This window comes from Pectinophora gossypiella, chromosome 27 (assembly GCF_024362695.1).
Source record: "Pectinophora gossypiella chromosome 27, ilPecGoss1.1, whole genome shotgun sequence".
NCBI classification, from domain to species: Eukaryota; Metazoa; Arthropoda; class Insecta; order Lepidoptera; family Gelechiidae; genus Pectinophora; species Pectinophora gossypiella.
Window position 1 is genome coordinate 2,162,403 of NC_065430.1, and position 23,797 is coordinate 2,186,199.

At 40.1% G+C, this 23,797-nt stretch overlaps 3 protein-coding genes across 6 annotated transcripts in view; 1 reads left to right on the top strand and 2 right to left on the bottom strand.

Annotated features, from left to right (window-relative positions):
- Window positions 1–755: 755 nt before the first annotated feature.
- LOC126378889 (PR domain zinc finger protein 5-like) overlaps window positions 756–23,797 on the bottom strand; it is a 34,022-nt gene continuing 10,980 nt past the window's right edge. Inside the window, exons 1-12 of one of the 4 annotated variants that reach the window (XM_050027385.1) lie at window positions 11,084–11,510; window positions 10,803–10,914; window positions 9,855–9,980; window positions 9,132–9,327; window positions 8,793–8,905; window positions 7,045–7,172; window positions 5,798–5,933; window positions 4,149–4,282; window positions 3,463–3,595; window positions 2,391–2,509; window positions 1,712–1,834; window positions 756–1,051 (exon numbers count right to left, since the gene is read on the bottom strand). In XM_050027385.1, coding sequence (XP_049883342.1) covers window positions 986–1,051; window positions 1,712–1,834; window positions 2,391–2,509; window positions 3,463–3,595; window positions 4,149–4,282; window positions 5,798–5,933; window positions 7,045–7,172; window positions 8,793–8,905; window positions 9,132–9,327; window positions 9,855–9,980; window positions 10,803–10,914; window positions 11,084–11,215 — 1,518 coding nt within the window. In that variant the 5' untranslated portion in view covers window positions 11,216–11,510 and the 3' untranslated portion in view covers window positions 756–985. Of the gene's footprint in view, window positions 1,052–1,711; window positions 1,835–2,390; window positions 2,510–3,462; window positions 3,596–3,983; window positions 4,118–4,148; window positions 4,283–5,797; window positions 5,934–7,044; window positions 7,173–8,777; window positions 8,906–9,131; window positions 9,328–9,854; window positions 9,981–10,802; window positions 10,915–11,083; window positions 11,511–23,797 lie in introns of those variants that run through there. The other 3 variants (XM_050027383.1, XM_050027384.1, XM_050027382.1) reach the window with 3 other exon arrangements.
- On the bottom strand, window positions 11,844–17,306 carry LOC126378936 (zinc finger protein with KRAB and SCAN domains 1-like). Its single transcript, XM_050027474.1, has 8 exons — window positions 17,086–17,306; window positions 16,366–16,465; window positions 15,656–15,778; window positions 15,065–15,280; window positions 14,598–14,710; window positions 13,061–13,250; window positions 12,694–12,813; window positions 11,844–12,269 (listed from the first exon to the last, which is right to left on the bottom strand). The coding sequence occupies exons 1-8, from the start codon at window positions 17,215–17,217 to the stop codon at window positions 12,106–12,108; spliced, it is 1,158 nt and encodes a 385-aa protein (XP_049883431.1). The 5' UTR covers window positions 17,218–17,306; the 3' UTR covers window positions 11,844–12,105.
- The window catches only part of LOC126378837 (uncharacterized), a 30,011-nt gene continuing 23,868 nt past the window's right edge, over window positions 17,655–23,797 (top strand). Inside the window, exon 1 of the mRNA XM_050027269.1 lies at window positions 17,655–17,997. Coding sequence (XP_049883226.1) covers window positions 17,934–17,997 — 64 coding nt within the window. The 5' untranslated portion in view covers window positions 17,655–17,933. The remainder of the gene's footprint in view (window positions 17,998–23,797) is intronic.

Genomic DNA, 23,797 nt, shown 5'->3' on the forward strand with positions numbered 1-23,797 from the left:
ACCTAATAAAACTGTGATTTTATCCAATAAAGAAACGGAAAATTTAAAATTAATAATGGTGCTAATTCCTGTAAATACCATCTAATTTTATTTTAGGTTATATCTGTCATTTTCTTATCCGCCGAAAAGGAAAGGGACGGGTAATCGACAAGCATAAAATTTATGGAACACACGTCAATTTTAAGCACAAATCTAAAACAACCGTCTAAAAATTCGCCCGGGTTATTCATTTATTTACTCATTCTTCCTAAAATTAAGAGCTGTCAATCATCCGTCCCTTTCCTTTTCGGCGGATAAGAAAATGACAGGTATAACTTAAAGTAAAATTAAGAGATGTCTGCAGGAATCGGGGCCATTGCTAGATTTATATTTTTTTATTTAATGTCCAGTGCGACATGGGAATAAACCCCCGTACTATAACTGTAAAGGGGGCAGATGGGAATAAAGGCCCATCTCCACCTAAACCTAGCGATTCATATACCTACTTCGACTTTAGTGCGTTGCCGAATTTCGACATTTGGTAGGTATACGATCTATCAGTAATAAAGTATCATGATTTGTAAAAGGGCTAGGGCTAACATGCACGCCATTTTATCGATTCTGGCGATATAATTACTTATATATATAAAATCATAATAGGTACTTATTACTGGTAGATTGTATACCAAACGCTGGTCAGAATTATACTTAATCGCTCCCGTTATTAAAACACAGACGAACAATTCATACATTTTATTACGAGTCATATCGATTTTCAAATGAAAAACATGCATTTTGTGTTTAAAATAAAATCATTAACTTCATTGAGTTTAAAATAATATGCCTTCTAACGTCAAGTAGACATTTGTACTTATTTATTAGATTGTTATTATATACCTTTTGATAAATCATAAGTAACTTGATAAATGCAGTTACTAATGTCAGTTTAAGGGCTTTTATCGTTCAAACATTGAGCAATCTTTAATTAAAAATAAAATATATTTCGCTAGAATAAACTGCCGTCGCTGTGCTCCTGAATGTGATGCGTCCATGAATCTATATTTTCGAATACCTAAAAAATTAAATATTTGAACATGAATTGTCAACGCGTGCAACTTACATCTAGCCTTTACTCACACAATTACACAAAAATGCGTGCTAGTAAAAATGGTTTTTAACGCATGCAAATGTGTCAATTTGCATGACAATAAAAATGCAATTGCAAATAGAAGCTTGTTTTGTTACATAATAATATTATGTACACCTTTTGTACAAGCTGCGAGTTTTTTTTTAATAATTTTAAATACGTCCATCGCAAGATGAACTAAGTACCCACACCTCAACGAGCGTTCTGTTAGATCAAGGTAATAAATAGGTGGTGGGGAGTAGTATTTCATCATATTACTTTTTTGGACAATCAGGTGATTCAAGCCTATAATGTCCTTACCAAACAAAGGACAGTCTCACAAAGTGTTTTTGTCAATGTCCCCATCGGGAATCGAACCCGGACCTCCAGATCGTGAGCCCAACGCTCTAAGCACTAGACCACGGCGGCTAAGGTGAAATATGTAAGTAAGTATATGTATTATAACAGCTTTTTAAATTATCGCTAGCAAAGGAACGAATACATAATGAGGAGTCATAGTGAGGAGGTGTGGGGGGTGGGTGGGGGGGGGGGGGGTTTGGTGTCGTGGGTGTGAATCCTGATACAAAGCTAATAAATAAGACTCACATTGTCGCAGTACTGGCAGGGGAACAGCTTGGGCCCGTGGGAGGTGATGTGCTGCTTGAACTGCTCCACGTCAAGGAACCCCATGCCGCACGTGTCGCAGATCCACGCCAGGGAGTTCTCCACCTGGAGGTGACCACTTGACGTCATTCCTGCCACTATCGATAGTTTTTGCTATCGCGTAGGTTGTAACTTTGTAAGGTGGATGACCAACCTCATCAACCCTGGTGTCAGGGTTATTATTCAGCCGCCAAAGGCCCCTGACGTGACTCAAGTAACGACTACGTACTTACATCAGTAAGTAGTAACCGGGACCAACGGCTTAACGTGCCTTCCGAAGCACGGATCATCTTACTTATGGACAATCAGGTGATCAGCCTGCAATGTCCTTATCAAACTAGGGATCACAAAGTGATTTGTCCCCACCGGGATTCGAATTGAAGCCACAGATCTATTCTATAGTTGAGGCCACAGATCATAGAAATAAAAGAGTTGCCCTCAGCCAGTTCCGCCCATACACGATAGATGGCCGTTGTCGGTCCTGAAACGCGCTATCAAAGTTGTCGTCAAATTTCAATGTAACATCGCATCGTCGGATCGTATTGTAACTGGAATACGTCATATGTTTTTATTCGCTGCCAACCTGCCACAGAAGCATATAAATACTAAATAGACTAGTTACCTTATCGTCATCATCTTTAGCCTCGTTTTCCGATTTTAACACATCGTCAATCACCATAGAGTTGGTGATGGTCTCCATTTTGGCTTTCTTCGGCTCTCGAGGCTCGTAATATGGGCACACTATGACAAAAATAGAAAATAGTATAGGTAAATAATAATGTATACCTAAAGGCGTATGCTATGCTCGGTATTTCCCTGCTCGATGAAATCAGAAATAAGGAGATCCGCAGGAGAACTAAAGTCACCGACATAGCTCGGAGAATTGCAAAGCTGAAGTGGCAGTGGGCAGGACACATAGCGAGGAGAACCGATGGCCGCTGGGGCGGAAAGGTTCTAGAATGGCGACCACGTGTCGGACGACGCTTAGTGGGTAGGCCCGCTACAAGGTGGACCGACGATCTGGTGAAGGTCGCGGGAAGCCGCTGGATGCGGGCAGCGCAGGACCGATCGTCGTGGAGATCCTTGGGGGAGGCCTATGCCCAGCAGTGGGCGTCGTACGGCTGATGATGAAAGGCGTATGCAGGGAGTACAGTTACACGCACGCCTACCCAGCTATGTTTAAGTCCCATGTGTTAGGAAGCGTGCCTATTGCCTATTGCCATTAACCGGACACAAATTCTGGAATCCACGTGATATCAATCATCCATTTCGCTTCAAACAAGCCCAACTTAGGCCTATTGTCTGCTGCTGTAATGATCACGTGCTCAGCGGTGAAGGAAAACATCGCGAGGAAACCCACATTCCCGGGAAATCCGTTTCCGAAACCTGCATTGAGCTGGTATGCCCTTCGCGGCTTGTGAGGTCGGAAAGGCAGTCGCTTCTTTAAAAAAACCGGATCTGTAAAATTTTCAGGTTAGATCAGCTGACCCTTCAGGGATAATGCTAGGGATATGACGATAAGTCTCGCTGCTGGCTGGGCACAGGCCTCTCTTCAATAAACCGTGGGAGTTTTTTATTCTTTTATTTAGGGGCTTTTGACAAAGTTTGTTATGCCAGCCCCATCGATCAAGATTACCTAAAACCCTGGGAAAACGGGATAAAGTTAAGGTGAAGAAGTAGACAAAAATACTCACGTCCATGTCCAACGTGCGTCTTGTAAAATGTGACGAGGACTCGTTCGAGCGTCTCCGTGACGATCATGTGTGCGGGGCACGCCTTGCCCGTCTTGTAGATCTGCCGCTCTGGAGCTGGACGCTTACCTTTACCCTGGGAAGATTTTGTACGAATTGAGTATCTACCTTATTTTGGACATGAGTAATTGTAGATTTGCCGTAAATAAAACTAACTACTTGGCCGAACAAATGGGGAGCGCTGAGGGCTCTCACCCGGTACAATATTTTATTTTATTTATCTCCTGATTACCTTACCGGATCTAATTGAAAATCAGCGTCATTGCTGAGGTGGAACTGTTTTGATATCCATTGTTTTAGGTTTACACGGTTATTATCATAATTAAAACACATAATAACGGATTCTTACCGCGTTTAAATCAGGGATATGAGACTCCCAATATTTCGACACTGTTGCAAGTGCCATGATCACGGGATGACTGATGATTTGTTTGGTATTTATTAATATACTTTCTTCGACATACCTGATATACGTACACACCGCTCTGACTGCACATATAGTTGGACCGAATCCCATCAATGACTTGTCGGCTGGCGGATATTTTCCTGAACCTGTATTTTGTCTCTTCTTGTATCGCATTCTTGAATAGCAAAAACTCTGCAAAAGACACGCGAAAATAGCATTTTACCTGGTAAACGTAGACACCAGATTGGCTGCACATAAAATGAGATCGTATTCCATCAATGGTTTGCTTGCTAGCAGTTGTTTTTCTGTATCTATACTTCGTCTCTTCTTGGATCGCGTTCTTGTATAGCAAAAAGTCTGGAAACAAGAAGATTTTAATTAGCCCACGACAAGGATCTACTCTTACTTACGCGTGAGGCGTAGTTAATCGCGTGCGTTACAAAATGCGTGCGAATCAAAATCGCTCGCAGCATGCGCAAACGCGTGATTGCGTGTTGTGGGATCGCGTGTAGTTTAAAAATATATTTTTGATTAAATATTAAAGTTCAAGTAGATCCTTGTCGGTAAATAAAACGATGTCCTACACATCGTTTGCGCAAATTATTGAACGGACATCGCCTTAAATTGTAAGAGGTATTTTTTTTATATTTAGTACTTAAAAACAACTAACCAAATCGAATCTGTATTGTGTTAGTTTTCCCTTCGCGGTATGAAAGGTCAGACAGACAGTCGCTAATTTAAAAAACCGGACCTGTCAAACCTTCAGGTTAAGTTAACGAACGCTATCAACGAGATAACGCTAGGGAGAAGATGACTTGTTTATATATTTTTTGGTACAATAAATTATGTTTGTATAAATCATTTTATAAAAACGATGGCAACCTCTTACAATTTTAGCTAATCAAAATCATACTTGTTTCAACGCGATACCTATTTTGAATATTAATAAGAGTGCGCATATTTTTTTGTCCTATTCACCTAGCTCAGAATTACGTCATAATTATTTATCACTCAGGAACTGTGATACTGTGAAAAAAACGTAGTATTATTTTATTCTTAATGTGAGCGTTAAAGGCGTTACACTGTCCACAAAAACGTGGAACTGTACGAAAAGAAGCGTTTAGAAGATCTTGAGGTAAAACGCCAAATACGGTAGACTCGACACAAGCCCTCCTACAACTATACGTTTAATTCTGCTGGCCAGTTATTCTGTGCGCCATGTGGCCGAACCTTCAAATCGAAGTTCGGTTTTGCTAGCCACATTAGAGCCTATCATAACATCGACCTGGGATAGACATTTAGGAATCGCCGTCGCCGGACACGGCTTGGATGATATGATGATGATGATGATGAAATGCATGTTCTAAATGCGTGCGATTCAAAATCGCAATTTGTAAGTAACATCAGAAAAAATATTAGTAAGTAGGTACTAAGTGCAGTTGAAATTACTAAACAGATATGTTATCCTCTTCTATCGTGTGGGTTGTGAGGTGGAGTACGGACCTCATGAACCCTGGTGTCAGGGTTACTATTGAGCCGCCAAAGACCCCCGAAATGGCTCATGTAACGACTACTTACTTACTTCAGTAAGTAGTAACCGGGACCAACAGCTTAACGTACCCAAGCACGCTAAAAAGCTAATTCACCTCACTACCCACACGATAGAAGAACATTAGTTACTACGAATAGAACGGCAAGTTCTCCCGCACCCCGCACGGATTTGTATCCATCGCCAACCTCACCCCCTCTGGGTCTCTTGTTTTAAATAGCCGTACGCCGTAGAAGTGAGCGCGTACGGACTGTCTGTCTCACTCGTATATAGTAGGTAAGGCTGTCAACGAGTAAATAACCAAAAATGAAGTGTCCACTCACCATCCATAGTATTAAACTCGAGTTGTTCGACCTGCTCGTGTACTCTGTGCCGCTGCAGGAGGTGAGCACTGAAGTGGTTGCCGTAGCTGACTCTCTCGTTGCACAACGGACAGATGAAAGCCTTGCGTTTCTCTACCTGTTAGGAAAAATAGTACAAATAGTAATAGTACAAAAAACAAACGAAAATCGAAAACGCAACGATCGAACGAACGAGAGTCGAAATAGGATCGGGGTCTCGGTAAAGTTTTTTTTTTTAATTATTTATTTATGGCCCCGATCCCCGCAGATACATCCTAATTTTATTTTAAGTTATGCCCGTCGTTAGATTGTCGAATTTGTTTTCGAATTCATGTTTGGATCATAAATGATTATCACGTGCTAAGCGGTGAACGAAAACATCGCGAGGAAACCCACATTCCCGAGAAATGCATTTTCGGAGGTATGTGACCTAACCTAACCTTTACTGGGCTGGTATTCCCTTCGAGGGTTGGAAGGTCAGACAGGCAGTCGCTTCTGTGAAAATCCGGACTTGTCAAAATCTTTAGGTGAGGTAAGCGAACCCTGTGAAAAACGGGCTAATGCTAGGGAGATGATGATTCTAGATAGATGGGGCCGGCTTCAGCCTAATGACGACACGTAGATTGAAAGAACTTCGCATGGACAGGAGGAGGACCCAGTGGTGTAATGGTTAACAAAATCAAAAATCATAAATACCTTTATTCAATAGGTAACATAGTTACACTTTGAATCGTAATTTTTTACATAACGAACGTCTCATCCGCCTGAAACTAATGCAGCTTCTCACAACCTGTATAGCCGGGGAAAAGAAGCTGCAAGAAAAACCTCGGCACGAGGCCCTAGACGTTTTTTTTTAAAAAATGATCAACTCAGAACCATAAGCTGAATCATAGTTTTCGTTACGATGTCACTAGCACCTTCAAAGCACCACAGCCTCTACAAAGTGGGTTGTCCGTTATCCCTAAATTAAATAGAATGTTTGTTGAGTGGGCAGTGACCCGTAATGCTGCCCACTACTACTCCTCTGGGAGGGTTATAACCTCGTAAGGCCCGGATTTCCAGACACAATAGTTAAACAATGGGATTTGTTTTTTTTTTTTTTTTTTTGACGTGACTTATTGTACATTTGGCGCAGATGGCATTAACTACTTGGGCGGACAAATGGGGAGCGCTGAAGGCTCTCACCCGGTAACTAGCACCCTGTATAATATGTTGTACATTATACTCACCTCGATACCGTGCGCCTTCCACAGATGTTTGTTCAGTATCTGCTTCTGGCTGAAGTCTCGCGAACACATGTGACACTTCTTGCGCTCCCGCTGTACGCATTTCGGGGTCTGGTCGTTGTATAGTTTTACTGCGGATTAATTATTTTTATTTTAGTTTATTTGGGAAACAAACAGTTTTGTTTTATAACAGATTTAAATAAGTACATATAAGAAGCTTAACAACAAAACAGTTTCCATAGATAATGCACGCAACCTCTATGGAATTATACAAATTGTAAAAAAAAATAAAAAAAATAAGAATTATTCACAAATGAAGGAGAGTAGGATTATGAAAGCGGTATATAAAGTAAAGGCTGTGGATAGTGCTGGCAGAGAAAGATCTAGAAGGATGTACATTGACCAAATTGGAACCTTTGAAAAGGTTAGTACGATCTACTCAGAACCGGCCTCCGTGGTCCAGTGGTTGAGCGTTGGGCTCACGACCCGGAGGTCCCGGGTTCACCGTTCAAATGCTGGTGGAGACAAATCACAAAAAAACATCACTTTGTGGTGCCTAGTTTGGTAAGGAGTGGATATTACAGGCTGATCACCTGATTGTCCAAAAGTAAGATTATCCGTGCTTCGGAAGGCACGTTAAGCCGTTGGTCCCGGTTACTACTTACTGATTTAAGTAGGTACGTAGTCGTTACATGAGTCATGTCAGGGGCCTATGGCGGCTCAATAATAACCCTGACACCAGGGTTGATGGGGTTGGTAATCCACCTCACAACCCACACGGTAGAAGAAGACGAACCGGCGGCGTGCGCGTAGGAAACGATTGATGAATGTGGAGGAAGCAAGAGAAGTGTGTCAGGATAGAATATTCTCTGCTTATCCCGGTGGGAAATTGGCGTGGGTTTATGTACTCCTGTCCTCTGCCTCTAAATAGTGCTGACAGTTACTGCTACCCTCTCGAGATCACCCGTTACAAAATTTAAGACGATAGCCCCTGAGGGTGCCCAGTTAGGCGCGAGCCTCGGCTCAGGGCGATGTCTGGGAGGGTAAGTTAGTTAGTTAGGCTCTGTTTTCCGCATTTAGACTCTAAGATGGCCGGCCCATTATGCATGCTATTGTTGACTACGTAAGCCAACTTAACTCCTTCGAGAAGCTCAGAAGCCTCCTGGAGTTTTCACAGGCTTCGCGGAGCGACCCCATTCCTTTGAGGATTTTAACCCGTTGTGCTGACACTCCCGTGCATTCCAGGATTACTGGGGGGCAGTTTCTTCTGCATCCAGACAGCCTCTACAAAGTGGGCTGTCCGTTATCCCTAAATTAAATAGAATGTTTGTTGAGTGGGCAGTGACTCGTAATGCTGCCCACTACTACTCGTCTGGGAGGGTTATAACCTCGTAAGGCCCGGATTTCCAGACACAATAGTTAAACAATGGGATTTGTTTTTTTTTTGACGTGACTTATTGTAGATTTGCCGCAGATGACATTAACTACTTGGCCGGACAAATGGGGAGCGCTGAAGGCTCTCACCCGGTACAACGTTTAAGACAACAGGCCTGAGGGTGCCCAGTTGGGCGCGAACCTCGGCTCAGGGAAAAATAGGAAAATATTTGAAAGAATTAATCGACCCTAGTGGGTCGACAGCGATAAGCGCTAAATGAGGGAAAACGGGATTTGGATTTTAAAAGGACTTTGGGCCTTACGACCATATTGGACCGAATTAAAAAAAACGGTTTCTTTACATTGTGAAAACTCACGTCCATGCTTCATCCGTAGATGCGTGAAGCACGCTTTGCGACTGCTGTACACATTCTCGCAGAAGTGGCACGGGTACTCCCGCCCCTCAGCTTCTGACTTCACTCCGTGACACCTGCGGAGTGATCATGGGAATACGGCATTTTTTCAGGCGTAATGTGATACAGAGGAGCATACATGCGTGCGTTATTGCAAGTGAGAATGCGTGCACGCGAAATTTGAGTATGCGTGCATGCAAAAATGAGAATGCGTGCATGCGAAAATGAGAATGCGTGTTCGAGAAAATGCGTGCAAGCGACAATGCGTGCGTATGAAAATCGGAATTCTAGCGACTATCTCACCTGTTAAGGTGATCATTGACGTCGGTGAGCGCGACGCCGCACAGTGGGCACTCCTGCAGCCTCCGCCCCGTGCGGGGCTCCAGCCCGTGCACCATTCGGATGTGAACGTGCACCTCGTCGCACGTCGCCAGCTGCAGGTCGCAGTAAATGCACGTAGTTTCGTCCAACGCTTGGATTGTGTGGTCTTCGTCTTCCTCTGTGTAGAACATTTCAATTCAAAAATAATTAAAACACATAATAACGGGTTCTTACCGCGTTTAAAGCAGGGATATGAGACTCTTGATATTTCGACACTGTTGCAAGTGCCATGATCACGAGATGACTGATGAGATTGGAGTGGAGTAGGTAGATCCATAATTTTCTACGGGCAGACATATCTGTCTACCGTCTTTCTTTGCCGCTTGTTTATGTTATTGATATCGGAATGTTCGGAACCATCTGAACTCGCACCAAACTCACTACGACAAACCGCACTCACTGTGTCCTCACGTTTTGTCACCACATTAGGCCGTTTTAAGCGGCCTAAGCTTAAATTATGGATCAGGTTATTGTCATTATTTATACATTATAGTTATATACATAGGTAATACCGGTATTATGTGTTTTAATTACAAAATTACCTACAAAACAAAAAAGAAATGGAAAGACATGTACCTTCTTACTATGTTCCACCTTAATTTGTTTGTGACATGCAATAAATGAATATGAATAAGAGTACAATACCATCAATATCCTCCTCGTTGGAGTCGTTGCCAGATTTCCTGATGATGACCACCTTCTGGGGCTTCGAGGAATCCGACGTGTTAGCCTCTTCCTCCTCTAAGATCGATTCGTCTAGGTATTCTTCATCTAAGAACGACACAGGGTGTAAGTGACATCGTGACCAATACTGAGGGGGATGATTCAGACCATGATTCTGAGTTAATGGGTATCAAAAAAAACACGACCTTAATCCCTAATGGAGTGGACAGAGCAACAAGAAGGTAGTCTAAAGACAACTTTCAGCAACTGTTGACACGAAGGCCACAGCGGTCTAACTTGTTAGAACGGCCGTAACTTTGTCGGTTTTTACGACATGTTGTAGACATATCTGTCTATGTTATAAGCCTATTCATTACAATATTTACAATCTACAATAGCATTAGTATAAAGAATAATACTACGTATAGAACGGTAACTCCGTGTGGTTTCTGTCCTGTTTTGAATGTAATGTACTTGTCTGTCTGTGTCTGTGGTGTCCGGAAGTAATAAATGTTTCTTTCTTTCTAACTCTCCGCCTCGCACCAATTCGTAGCGGGACGCCGATCTCACCCCCTCTGGGTCTTAGGTACTTTAGTCTTAAATAACTGTAATCCGCTAAGGAGTAAGGGCTAGCGCACAGATCTCTGTCTCGCTCGCTCTTACGCGTTAGGCGGCAGATTTTCGTACGGAGCGTCTGGGGCATAAGTTCTGTTACTACTGGACATAATGTAGCACTGAGATTCGGCTAGAAACTAAATTAATTAATTTTATGTTTTTATAACTAAATTGTTACCAGTCATCGTGAGCAGTTTGTCATTCCAAAACGTATTAAAATAAAGACAACTTACCAATACGTATTTTTGAAATAACCTGTAAATAGTACGGAAATATTTAGATTTTGACATAAATGGTTGTCGTAAAACCTCTCACCTTTAATGCTCTGCAGCATGGCGATATTCTTCATGGTCTGGTCTTTGAATGTAATCGCTTTTTCAAGCTTCTCCACGCAGTTCGAACACAAATATTTCAACTCATTTGTAACCTAAAATAAACATTGTTTCAAAAATTCACAATATACTTTTTGCAATTTACAGGAAATTATTTCGGAAGAATAAGTTATAAGTAGGCATTGTTAGCGTTTTCCAGAAAGGGGTTATGGTGACAAATAATTACAATGAAAATTGATAAAAGATATTTATGAAAATAGTAACCTTTATCGCGAAACAGTTTTCAAGCATTTTCGCGTAAGTTTCCACGTTTGCCGCGTAAGCACCAAATAGATCGCATAAATCATTAGTGCCCATGCAACTGATGCAACCTACAAACTCTTCCTCCTCCTCCATTTTTGGTTAAAAATCTTTTATTGTAAAAATAGTTTTATTCCGGTCTACAATAAGACGAAAAAGTTTGGGAAAGGAGCCATTTTTGAATTTCGCGACAAAAGACGATCAATTTAGAGACGCACCCGTGGTCTATTAAATCGATCGATTATAAATACGGATTTTACTTTATTCTATAATTATTTTTTATGGATTGATAGACTAAAAAAAAATCTCACGACTATGTTCCCGATTAGGCTAGTGGTACATACATGAACTAAGTATCTACCCAAAAAGAATTTATCACTATCTCTCTAGTACTCACGCTTCACCTTTACCTAAAGGAAAACCCTGCCAAAAAACAAATAAAAACCATAAAAAAAATATTATATAGGTATATTATGAATTAACAGTGTCCAAAGCAGGTTAGCAAATAAAACACAGTCAATGAATAAAATATAATTGTTTTATTAACATTGTAATAATAAAACTTTTTCATTCAGCATTATTCCTTTCCCCGCCTTCGTGTGAAACTTTACTTTTAAGAAAAAAAAAATCACGTTTAAAAAACTGATATCGCAATCCTTTTATTTTTTAATACGTTCGCGTTTGACCACAATCTCATCTGTTAGTGCCGGCCTAAGGTGGGACACATTTAGGGTTGAACCACGTCTGAAAGCACGCTAAAGCATGCGTAGCGTGCGTAAGCATGCTATCGTCTCATCGATTCTGCCGGGTGCAGTCGCTCTCTCTCGCTCTAACATATGACGGTTCTGAATAATAGAATAGGATAGATGTATAGCTGCTGACAGATGTGGTTCAACCTTTATCTAGCAAATATTATAACTCTCTAGTATACAAAACTTTACTGCTCTCATTAAAAGTAGCGTTTCTTTTTAGCGCGTTCTTTCTATTTATAGTATAACCATCACTCCAGTATGATTATAATTATATTCGACTTCTAACTGCTTCGCTTTACGCTTTTTCTCTTCGTGTCTTTTCATGTGGAATTTCAGAGTATTGGTTCTGAAGAAGGACTTACTACAAATAGGACATTTATTCGGCTTCTCGCCTATACCTGAAATATAATAAAAGTTAATAATTATTTTCCGATAGAAAAATCAAAAATAGAAAATGTCATGAATTTTGCGACGGAAAATTCCACTTGATATTAACTCAGAATCGTGGTCTGAATTTACCTCATTATTCGTTACGATATTACTAACAATCTGTATATGTATGTAGGAATTGTAGGCTGAATGAAACGTAACGCAAAGGTGTGTGAAAGAGAGAGCGACGAGTGAGCGAGAGAGAGGAGAGGATTGCGGAATGACAGGGAAATGGCGGACGGTTGTTAGAATAAGGGAAAACGTACAAAATTATAAAACGTTTAAAATAAAACGAAGGTAACAACAATCGTTTCTTTCGTGCCCTATCCGACTATTCATCTATCACGTCTATTTTCCGTCGGGGAATATTAGTATAATGATAACAAATATTACCATGTTTGGTAGCCATATGCCCGTAGAGGGCGCGTCGCTTGAAGAACGCCATATTACATTCTGTACACTTGTGGTTGCGAATGTTCAGATGCACGCTGCGCACATGTTTAGACCTGGGAGCTGGAAGTAATATAAAAAAAAATATGTGTGTTATTCATGAAATTAGAAGGTTTAACGAAGAAAAATCTGTACATTGCCATCTATTATCATATTGTGTTTAAGGAACGTAGCCTGGAACAACACTCAGTGAAAATTTTTGGCCAGTAACAAAAAGACGCACACGAAACAAATAGAGCTGCACCCCACCCGAAACACAATCGATCGACTCACTTGTTATGTTACTGGCAATATTGTTTCATTTTCTTACCGGAATAAGGAAACGTCTTCTCGCAGTATGGGCAAGGATATTCGGCGGTTACACCATGTATGTGCAGTAAATGGTTTAATCTTTTATGGAATGTTGTGAACCGTTGCCCGCACTTCCCGCATACGTACGGCTCCTTTGTGTTATGTACTCGCCACACGTGCGCGTTTTTTGTGTTTAACTTTGAGAATACCTGTTGAAAATATATTTACGGGATTTATTAGTACATATAACCTGCGCTGAAAAAGAAACAATCGGAAAATGGCGGCGGGGTACGGCGGCGGGTACTTATGGTAAGGTTGACAAAACATGTTAAACTTAACGAAAATAAATAACAATTAAACGTAACGAAGACAACAATCAAACTCAACAAAAACAACAATATCACCAAAAACAACAAAATAACAGAGACTTTAGCGGAACGAAATTAACGATAACTCGGAGTGCCTCAAGTAGCTTGGAAAGCGAATCGTGACTGATTTTCTTTGTTTTTTTTTTGCAGCGCTTACTTCACTGTGTGAGTATAGACAGCGATAGAGAGAGAGCGAGAACGCATGCGAGCGGCCGCCATTTACAGATCGTTTCTTTATCTGCGCGGCTTATACGACGTTACAGTATCACATAAGAGGGCCATCTGAAAAGCAATATTGCGATTTGACATTTGCGCATATAAAAGTAAGTGCGCTATGCACACAAAATATCAAATAGCAATATTGTTTTTTTTAGATGAATTGCTTCGATGTGGCCATTTTAACCCCCATGTTCTGCAATAGATTTACATGAGCAATATTGTTTTGCAGGAATAATCAGCAGTCAGCTTTTTAACGTAACATGATTCGAGTGATATCTCTCGTCTCTTTCGTACTAAGCTGTAATACCGTTAGTGCGAAAAAGATGTAATTGGGTCGTTCTTCTTTTTTATCGACAAAGGACCTCCGTGGTCCAGTGGTTGAGCGTTGGGCTCACGACCCGGAGGTCCTGGGTTCGATTCCCAGTGGAGACATATCTCAAAAATTACTTTGTGGTCCCTAATTTGGTTAGGACATTACAGGCTGATCACCTGATTGTCCGAAAGTAAGATGATCCGTGCTTCGGTATTCACGTTAAGCCGTTGGTCCCGGTTACTACTTACTGATGTAAGTAAATAGTCGTTACATGAGCCATGTCAGGGGCCTTTGGCGGCTCAATAGTAACCCTGGTTTGGCGGCGAGGGTGTGCTGCCGCCAGAGGATGTTTTCGGGGTACCGAACTGAGCATAGTACCCCGCTAGCCACAAGTTGGTAGTGTGACTAGGGATCGACGATCCAACGGTGTTATGTTGGACATTGTATATAAGCGTCTTGCTGTGTAAACTTCGATATCGCTTTTCACGACCGCTTGAAGACTGCATTATTGAATGTGGCGCCATCTGTTGCTTGTGAGCGGAACTAGGTGGCCAACTAGTTGGGTCCGCCAAACTGGCACCAAGGTTGGTAATCCACTTCACAACCCACACGATAGAAGAAGAAGATAGAAACCTCTCCAGAGGCAAAACACTTACCATGCCACAGTATTGGCAGACATGGGGTCCGTCTGCATGCGTCAACATGTGCTTGGAGACATGTCTTGGAGATAGGAATGTCTTCCCACACTTCTCGCACACGTGGCTAGTTGCTGTAACCATATCAATCGATCAATCATTTATCAATCAGCCAAATGTCACTACGTTTTGGGAACCATAGTATAAGACCAGCCGGGTTTGCATGACAACCGTGCCGCGCGCGGCGTGAATTATATCGAGCACTTGGACCAATAAACGATACGAATGCCATCTACGTAAATGGACGTCAAACGGCTATTGGTCGAAGTGCTCAATATAATTCGCCCCGCGCGCGGAGCGGTTGTCATGCAAACCTGGCAGGGTTGAAGCAATTCATCTAAAAAAGAAATATTGCAATTTGACATTTGCGCATAAAATATATAAAATTAAGTAAAATACACGATCAAACGGACAAAAATCACACCTACCATTTTTCTCGCTTATATTTTCGTCTATTTCGCCTTTTACTTCATTACTCCTGGTTTTTCGTTGCTGTTTACTGCCGCCATCTTGTTTTTCTAAATTTCCAATATGATTTTCTTTTACTTTTTCAAAATTAGTTTCGCCCTGCTTATTGTGAAGTCGTGTATCGTTTTCTGTTTTATTCGAACCATCGTTTTGTACTACTATGTAAAACATATCGCCTGTAAACGAGAAAAAAAAGGAAATCTAATTAAAATATTATATGTCGCAAACAGAGCCGAGCAGCTGTCACCTGTAGGTGTACCTCTCCCTCCCGTAAAAAAGGTAAAAGTCACGCGAGAACCCTCTGAGAACTCTTACCACAAGCTCTCCCGGTAATAAAGGTCATACGAGAGCCGCCTGAGAGCTTTAGGATAGCCGACTCCACCTAAAGTGGGATTGAGCATAGTTAAATACAGGTTTTTTCTTCTTCTTCGTTCCCTCACTGTTGAAGATCGCGACCACAGGTTATGGTTTTCCACTCGGTACGGCTATATGCTGCGTGGATCGCCCTCTGTATGTAATACAGATTTAGTTTCTGTAAAATAAATTGTTACCTGTCTCCGGATCTAACTGTATTTCTAGATCATCTTCATCATAGTATCCATCATTACTCGATTGTGCGTCATCCATGCTTGGAAAACTCATGTCAATTTCTGTAGTGACTCGGTTACTGAGCACTGCAAACATTGTCATCACATCAACATCATTATTTTATTTTATTTGAGAATAAAACGGTTGTGTTTTATAACAGATTTAAATAAGTACATATAAGTAGCATAACAACAAAACAGTTTCCACAGATAATGCATGCAACCTCTATGGAATTATACAATTAAAAAAAAAAACAAGAATATCTTTCAATGTTCTCATTTTTTCTTCTTTTTTCTTTCTTTTTTTGTAGGCATTAAATACAAATTATACAATTAAAAAAAAACATAAGAAAAAAAAAACAAGAAAATCTCTTTGAATGTTCTCTTTTTTTCTTCTTTTTTTTGTCAGCATTAAATAAAAATACAAAATTGCTCCAGACTGATAAAATGTACAAACAGGGGGGTCAAAAAAGTCACAAAGAAGTAATGTTACTTTTTACTTTTTTTGTTGCTTTTTTAAGCATAAATGTCAAATAGCAATATTGCTTTTCGTGGCCTTTTTAGATCCCTAGCCCTGCTTATTGACCTTTGACCGATTGAAAATGGCCACAAAATTAAAAAAAAGTCCACAGGCTCAAAATCAGAGAACCCTTCAAAAAAAGCTTGCAACTTACCCTTCACACTATTAATAATGTTATTTTTTAAATAGTAAGCTTCCCTTAACTTCAATATACACTTTTCACACATTCCATTAATACCACTTTCTTCTTGAATCTGTAAACAATTTTAAAGGTTTATTTTTTTTTTTGTATAAAACATGTACATACAGCCTCCATGGTCTAGCTAAATAGAGTAGTTTCCAACTAGTCAAATCAGTTACTTTTTACTAAACGTAAAAACAAGAAATTACAATGGAATTTGTACGAAAATACAACATGTGATATCATAGAAAAACATGACAAAATGTCACACTTATTTTTACATTTTTCTTTATTAAAATTCATAAATAGGTTAAAATGGAAAAAAGAAAATTTTTTGTCACCTTTACATCTATCTTTACTTCATAATAATAATTTCATAATTTATCTTTGATCTAGGAAACTACGGCCTCAAGATCTAAAGGGCCAGGTACAATTTCAAGTCATTTTGTGAGGCTGTCTTTTGATTGGTGAAGACATTGTAGGCTTGAAACACCTGGAAGACATGTTAAGCTACAAAAAAACCTCCACCAACCCGCAGTGCAGCAGCGTGGTGGTGTATAAAAGACACAGAGGTATGTACACTTTTCCTCAATTTCTTTTTATTTTTAATTTATTATTTTTAGATAAAGGTTAAAAGGTTGGAACTGCAAATTAGGTCTTTTAATTCAATAATTCAACAATAATATTACTTACTGTGATATCGAAACACGATTTTAACATGACAACATAAACTTCTTCTTTGCCCTGGCATTCGTGTGTATCGAATATATTAAACAAATTTTCGTCTCCAAGACAGCTTATACAGTCACTCGTTGCCACTTCCATGTCCTTTTTAAATTTGAAGTAGGAAGAATCAGTTAATTGAACAAAAATAAATATTATTTCAATATCAATTCCGATCGAGAACAGCAATGGAAAATATCAGCTGTTTTTTTTTTTTTTTGTTGACAGTGTCATTCAAGGGACACCCCCATTAACAGGACGACTGCACAGAAATTATTAAGCCTTTAAAAAAGAAAGACCGCTGGCTTTGCAAAGATCTTGAAGTTTTTCACCTTTCCCATTTAAAGAAAGAGAGTAAATAACATTTCACTTAGTTGTATTCGTGCTTGGGTAAAGTTTAGGCTTCACGAGTTCAAAAAATAACGTAACACAAATGGTTTTTATGTCTTTCCGTTATCGATTTAACGACCTATAACTATAATAGGACATCACTACTGTCAGACAAGTAAAAAAAAAAACAGTTTTGAGTTTTGTTGACATCGCGATAGAAGTGGTTGTGTTTTGTAAATAATGTTACGTATTTTTTATCGTTTCGCCTCGAGCGCTTAATTTTACACAACACACTAGAATAGAAAGCGAACGTGTCGACTGCGCCAATTTACGCGTATGCAAATCGCGGTCGTTGACCTTTGAATTTGACGAATTTTCCGCTTAGAAGTTTAAAGTAAAGTTCTTTGTTGAACACAACGAATTTATTATGTTAATAAATTATTTATTTAATTGATAAGGCTGGTAACAAGTGCATCGATAGAGGCAGAATGCAGTTCAAAATTAACAGGAGGCTTTTGCCTATAAAGGCGCATTTCTTTTTCTTTTTTGCTGGTAAGTTTTTCAGACTTTGAACTTTAAATTAAATGCCTTTCTTATGCAAATAGTAAATTAAAATCAAATACCTTTACGTCATTTATACTAAATCTTATTACGTTACGAAAGCAAATAATTGTTTACTTAATTAGTATTTATTAAAAGATAAGAAATGGCAATAATAAACTTAGGTCTTATTTTTTGTTTTTTCTTTGTTCTCAGTAGTACATTGTTTGTGGCTTTGATCACTTTATGTTAACAGAACTGAGAACAAGAATCAGAAGAAAATTAGGCTTTATGGCTGTGTTCCATTGCATTCTAATTTGAGAAAATGATAATACTACTTGGTGGCCACTTTTAATATGAAGTTCTAAGTTGGATATGATGAACTTTATGGTCATCGCCTATCTTCCCGTTATATAGGTAATATTCCACCATATTAGAAAGGACAATGGGCATATACATATACAGGGTGTTAGTGACATCGTAACGAAAACTTTAAGGGATGATTGACACCATGATTCTGAGTTGATATCAAGTGGAATTTTCCGTCGCAAAAGTATAGATTTGAAAATAATTAAAAAAAATTTCATTAATTTTCCAACTGATAATTCCACTTGATATCAAGTCAGAATCATGGTGTGAACCATCCCCCTCAGTATTTGTTACGGTGTCACTAACACCCTGTATATATACCTATATCCATTAGGACAATCAGGTATTGTCAGCCTGCTGTGACCAAACTTTTGTTGGTTGGTAATCAAACCCAGGACCTCTGGATTGTGAGCCCAATGCTGAGTCACTAGACCGTGGAGGCAGATAAGCAGCTGATATAAATGAACCTGCAAGATCTCTTGTGGACTTAACATCTTGAGAAAACAATGTTGATACATACATACATACATAAACTCACGCCTATTTCCCACCAGGGTAAGCAGAGACTATAGAATTCCATTTGCTTCAATCCTGACACACTTCTCTTGCTTCCTCCACATTCATGCAAATCAATCTCCAATTTGGTCAATGTAAGTCCTTCTAGGTCTTCCTCTGCCAGCCCTACCATCAACTTTCGCTTTTTATACTGCTTTCGCAATTCTATCCTTCATCCTCTCTATGTGTCCAAACCAACCTAACATTCCCTTCTCAATCCTACTCACTATATCGTCTTTTACACCACATCTCTGTCTTATCACACTGTTTAAAGAACAAAGACTTAGTCTTTACTGATATAAGTACATAGTCGTTACATGAGTCATGTCAGGGGCCTATGGCAGCTCAGTAATAACCCTGACACCAGGGTTGATGGGGTTGGTAATTCACCTCACAATCCACACGATAGAAGAAGAATTAATTACACAATATAATTATTCATCCTTGTTCCAATTTCTACACCATAAGTCTGGCTTGTAACAGACTTTATCAGTTAATTTTGCCTTATCATAAATAATATAAATAAATACCTACCTATCTTATATGTATTTTACCTAAATTAGGAAGTTACCAAAACTGTTGTTTTAAAATAATATTACTAAATAAATATTTTTGTGTCTATAAAAAGTTGGTATCACATTCTAGACTAGGTGATGAATTTCCCTGTACCCAAAGGTTGCCTAGAAGTAATTGCAGCATGAGCAGTAAGGCTGCCTGTTGTGCCTTTCTGTATCTTGTTCTCAGTAAAGTTTATTTATCTTTCATCTATATTGATTATTTTAACTTACAATTGTATAAAATCGCTTAACTGACATTGTAGAAAGTGTTATTTTACCTTTGACCGGAAAATATTAACAGATGATATTATTATTACCGGCCTGGGCCGGACACGTTTGTCGGATGCATCCGGAGCGGTGGGCACGAGTCGTTACTCACTGGATACCTCAGGGCGGGCTTAGAAGTCGAGGCAGACCGCGAAAAAGATGGTGTGACGACCTCAATGCTTATCGCAAGGATTGGCCGGAGATCGCGCAAAGTCGAGAGGAGTGGAAAAATCAAGGAGGCCTTTGCCCAGCAGTGGGATCGTATAGGCTAAATAAGATAAGAAGATAAGATATTATTATTTGTATGTCGTTTCCATATCTCGGGCCTATGGGGTCCCGGACTTTTGGAAGGCGTGCGTGGAGCCGAAGCTAACACGTGGCCTCTATGTGACATCTTAAGACAATTTAATCTAAACGTAATGTCACACCAACCGGCGATTATCCCTGTATGCAATATGGGAATGCACCCAAAGACAATCCCCGGTTCGTGTAGGACTATTGGAGATTATGGGAACAAAGGGAACTGGGCTATTGGGTTGGGGGTTAGTGGACCGGATACTGGGGCTATGAGGGACTATGGCGCCTGCTCGACCAATGTTAACAACAAAGATATAATATTATTAATAGCGGCACATTGGCCCCGATTCCTGCAGACACCGCCTAATTTTATTTTAAGTTATATCCGTAATTTTCATATCCGTCGAAAAGGAAAGGGACGGATGATTCACAGCTCTTAATTTTAGGAAGAATGTGTAAATGAATGAATAACCCGGGCGAATCAAAAAGGTACTTCACTGGTATGCAATCCGTTTGACGTGCTGTCTACTTAACTGTGTCGGGTTATTGACGGATGTAAAATTTTTAGACGGTTGGTTTAGATTTGTGCTTAAAATTGACGTGTGTTCCATAAATTTTATGCTTGTCGATTACCCGTCCCTTTCCTTTTCGGCGGATAAGAAAATGACAGATATAACTTAAAATAAAATTAGACGTTATTTACAGGAATTAGCGCCAGTGAATGTCGTATGACACGATTAGTGTCCCGCGTCAGGGCAGAGGAACTCCCGTGTCAATGCCAAGGGCGCTCGCGACACTCATGATGACATAATCATGCTCCTAATGTCAGCTTTCACACGGTTACTAGGGTTGGCACGTAGCGCAATCGGAACTATTCAGTCGAGCTATTTTCTTATTATACTGGGTGTTAGTGACATCGTAACGAATACTGAGAGGGATGATTCAGACCATGATTCTGAGTTAATATCTAGTGGAATTTTCCGTCGCAAAATTCATGAAATTTTGAGTTTTGTTTTTAATTATTTTCAATTCCATATTGTGCTTTTAGCTGCATAGAACCCAAATTTCAATAAAAAAAACAATAATGACAAATTATCGAAAATTTTCGATGTAATGGAGACAACAGCTGCTCGAACGGGTCAACGGCCACACGCACCGCGCCGCGCGCCCCGCTCCGCACGCCCCGCTCCGCGCGCCCCGCGCCGCACGCCGGCGCGGCGGCGCGGCGGCGGCGCGGCGGCGGCGCGGCCTACAAAGTAGGCACTACGAACCGATCCTATTTCTTTCTCTGTCTATCGTAAATTATAAATTTATTTTATTCTTATTCTTAAATGGACGGATAATCAACAGGCATAAAATTTATGGAATACACGTCAATTTTAAGCAGAAATCTAAAACAACCGACAGAATTAAGTTACCAGCGAGATACCTTTTTGATTCGACCGGGTTATTCATTCATTTACTCATAGGAATCAGGGCCATTATCTACCTAAAACAGTTGAAACAGTAAATAATTGTATTCTTTGTTGTCATTAGAATAACTAACAACCAACTAACACAACCACCACAGATTAGGTAATTAGTTACCTACTATGTCAACCATCCACCAACTTAGTATGTAAGTACCTACGCAAAACCTCGCTACACAAAAATCGAGCGAGATCGCGTCTAGAATTGGGCGGACACTCCGCCAGAGTGTTGCCTATCGATATTCTATCGATACCTAGTTAAAAAAAAACCAATAGTAGGTACCTATCGATAGATTTTTAGATCAATACCCATTATTGTTACAAAGCAAGACCTATCGGTACTATCGCTAGTATCGATCTAAATGTACTATCACTACTTTCGATAGTTTAGACAATTTTCAAGTTCAACAATTGATAATCTACCTATCGATAGTTCGGCAACTCCGCCGCGTAGGCAATGTCGGCATGTTCAAAGAAAAAAATTGTCCGAGAGGAGTGATCTTATTTTTCTTGTTACATGTTGGTACCGTACCGAGGTACTAAGTACTAAGTTATTCGTGGTTTTAAATCTCATTGTTAAATCATCAGTAAAGAACTAATTAAACCTATCCTGTTCTGTGTACAATATTCATGTAACGGCTACGTGCTTACATAAGTACCTAGTAGACGGGAGCAACGACTTAACGTACCTTCCGAAGCACGGATCATTTTACTTTCGGACAATCAGGTGATCAGCCTGTAACGTCCCAACCAAAGGCCTTATAAACAGATTTTTGTGATATGTCCCCACCGGAATACGAACCCGGACCCTCCGCATCCCATCGCTCAACCACTGGACCACATAGGCCAAGAAGGTTCTAAGACATAATTAAAGGATCCTGAGACGCAAGATCTCCGAGTTAGGGCTTGTTTGATCTGTCTTGATGGATACTCGGACGTGAATAGCCTCACGGATCAAGGGCAACGCGCGCCAATAAAGTAGGCATTACGAACAGATACTAGGTATTTCTTTGAGTTGATAGGTATCAAGTGAAGTTTCCTGTCGCCAAATTCATAAAAAAAATTAGATTTTTTTCAGTCCCATATTGTGTTTTAAGCTGCATAGAACGCACATTTAAAATAAACAAATAAAAATTACTAATTATTAAATTTTATCAATGTCATCAATAATAATAATAACGTATCTCTACAACTTCAGCTATGCGCAGGTGAATAGCCGGCGCACGGGTCAAGGGCAACGCTCGCCAATAAAGTAGGCATACGAACAGATACTATTTCTTTCTCTGTCACTTGCACCATAAACATACTTCTCTCTCTCTCTCTAGTCGTCGGCTCGACTCGGCCACGGCCGGTGCGTCGTCGGCGCCCTTAGTCGGCGCCTTTGATGCTTTGCGCTAACGCCGCCGCCGCGCGCTTCCGCTCAGTCGAATACTAAGCTTGACCCGAATCGCGTGATGTTTTTCGAGGATATTTTTTTCGTGTTTGTGAGTGTTTGTTTCATTCTGTAAATGAGTAGTGTCGACTATGATGATAGATCATAGACCATTTACTGCGCAAAAGTATGGAAGATTGTTGATGTTTATTAAAGAGCAAGGTGTTGTGTTTGTGAGTGCGTGTGATACCTACCTACCGCGGAGGAAACGCGATGTTGCATACCTACGTGACGTGACATGTTCTAGGGTACCTACCTAGGTACTTCATCCGAAGGAATAACAATTAAGGTAAGGCAAGAGTAGGGTTTTTATTGTTAATAAGTTAGGAACGTTTTAATAACTGGTAGGTAGGTACCGTGCGTGAAAAATCGTGGCAGTAGGTGTTCTACTTCAACAAACAACATTTTTAAACGTTGAACCACTAAGCATCTAAATACAAGAGAATGAAAACTCCTACCTAGATATCAACATCGTATCACGCACGCGTAACGTAGCCGCGCGTAAGTTTAGCGTCTGTGTGGCGCGTTGTTCGACTTACATTGCGGGACAGTAAAAATTGAAAATCTTAATTAAACATTTGCGACAAGAAAAACACCCACCATCGTTTTTAGTACAATAAAATAGGCGTTCCATTTTTTTTTTCGTTACGATGTCACTAACACCCTGTATATGTCGTGGCCAGGGGGGTTAAAATGGCCACATCGAAGCAATACGTCTAAGAAAGCAATATTACTGTTTGACATTTGTTTGAAAAATGAAAAATGTTTATTTTCTTTTACAATAAAGCCTTAACTACTGGTGGATTGGGGTCTCCATTTAAGCGACATAGCCTGTGTTTGGAGGGCCCGCTCTTCCATTATTACAA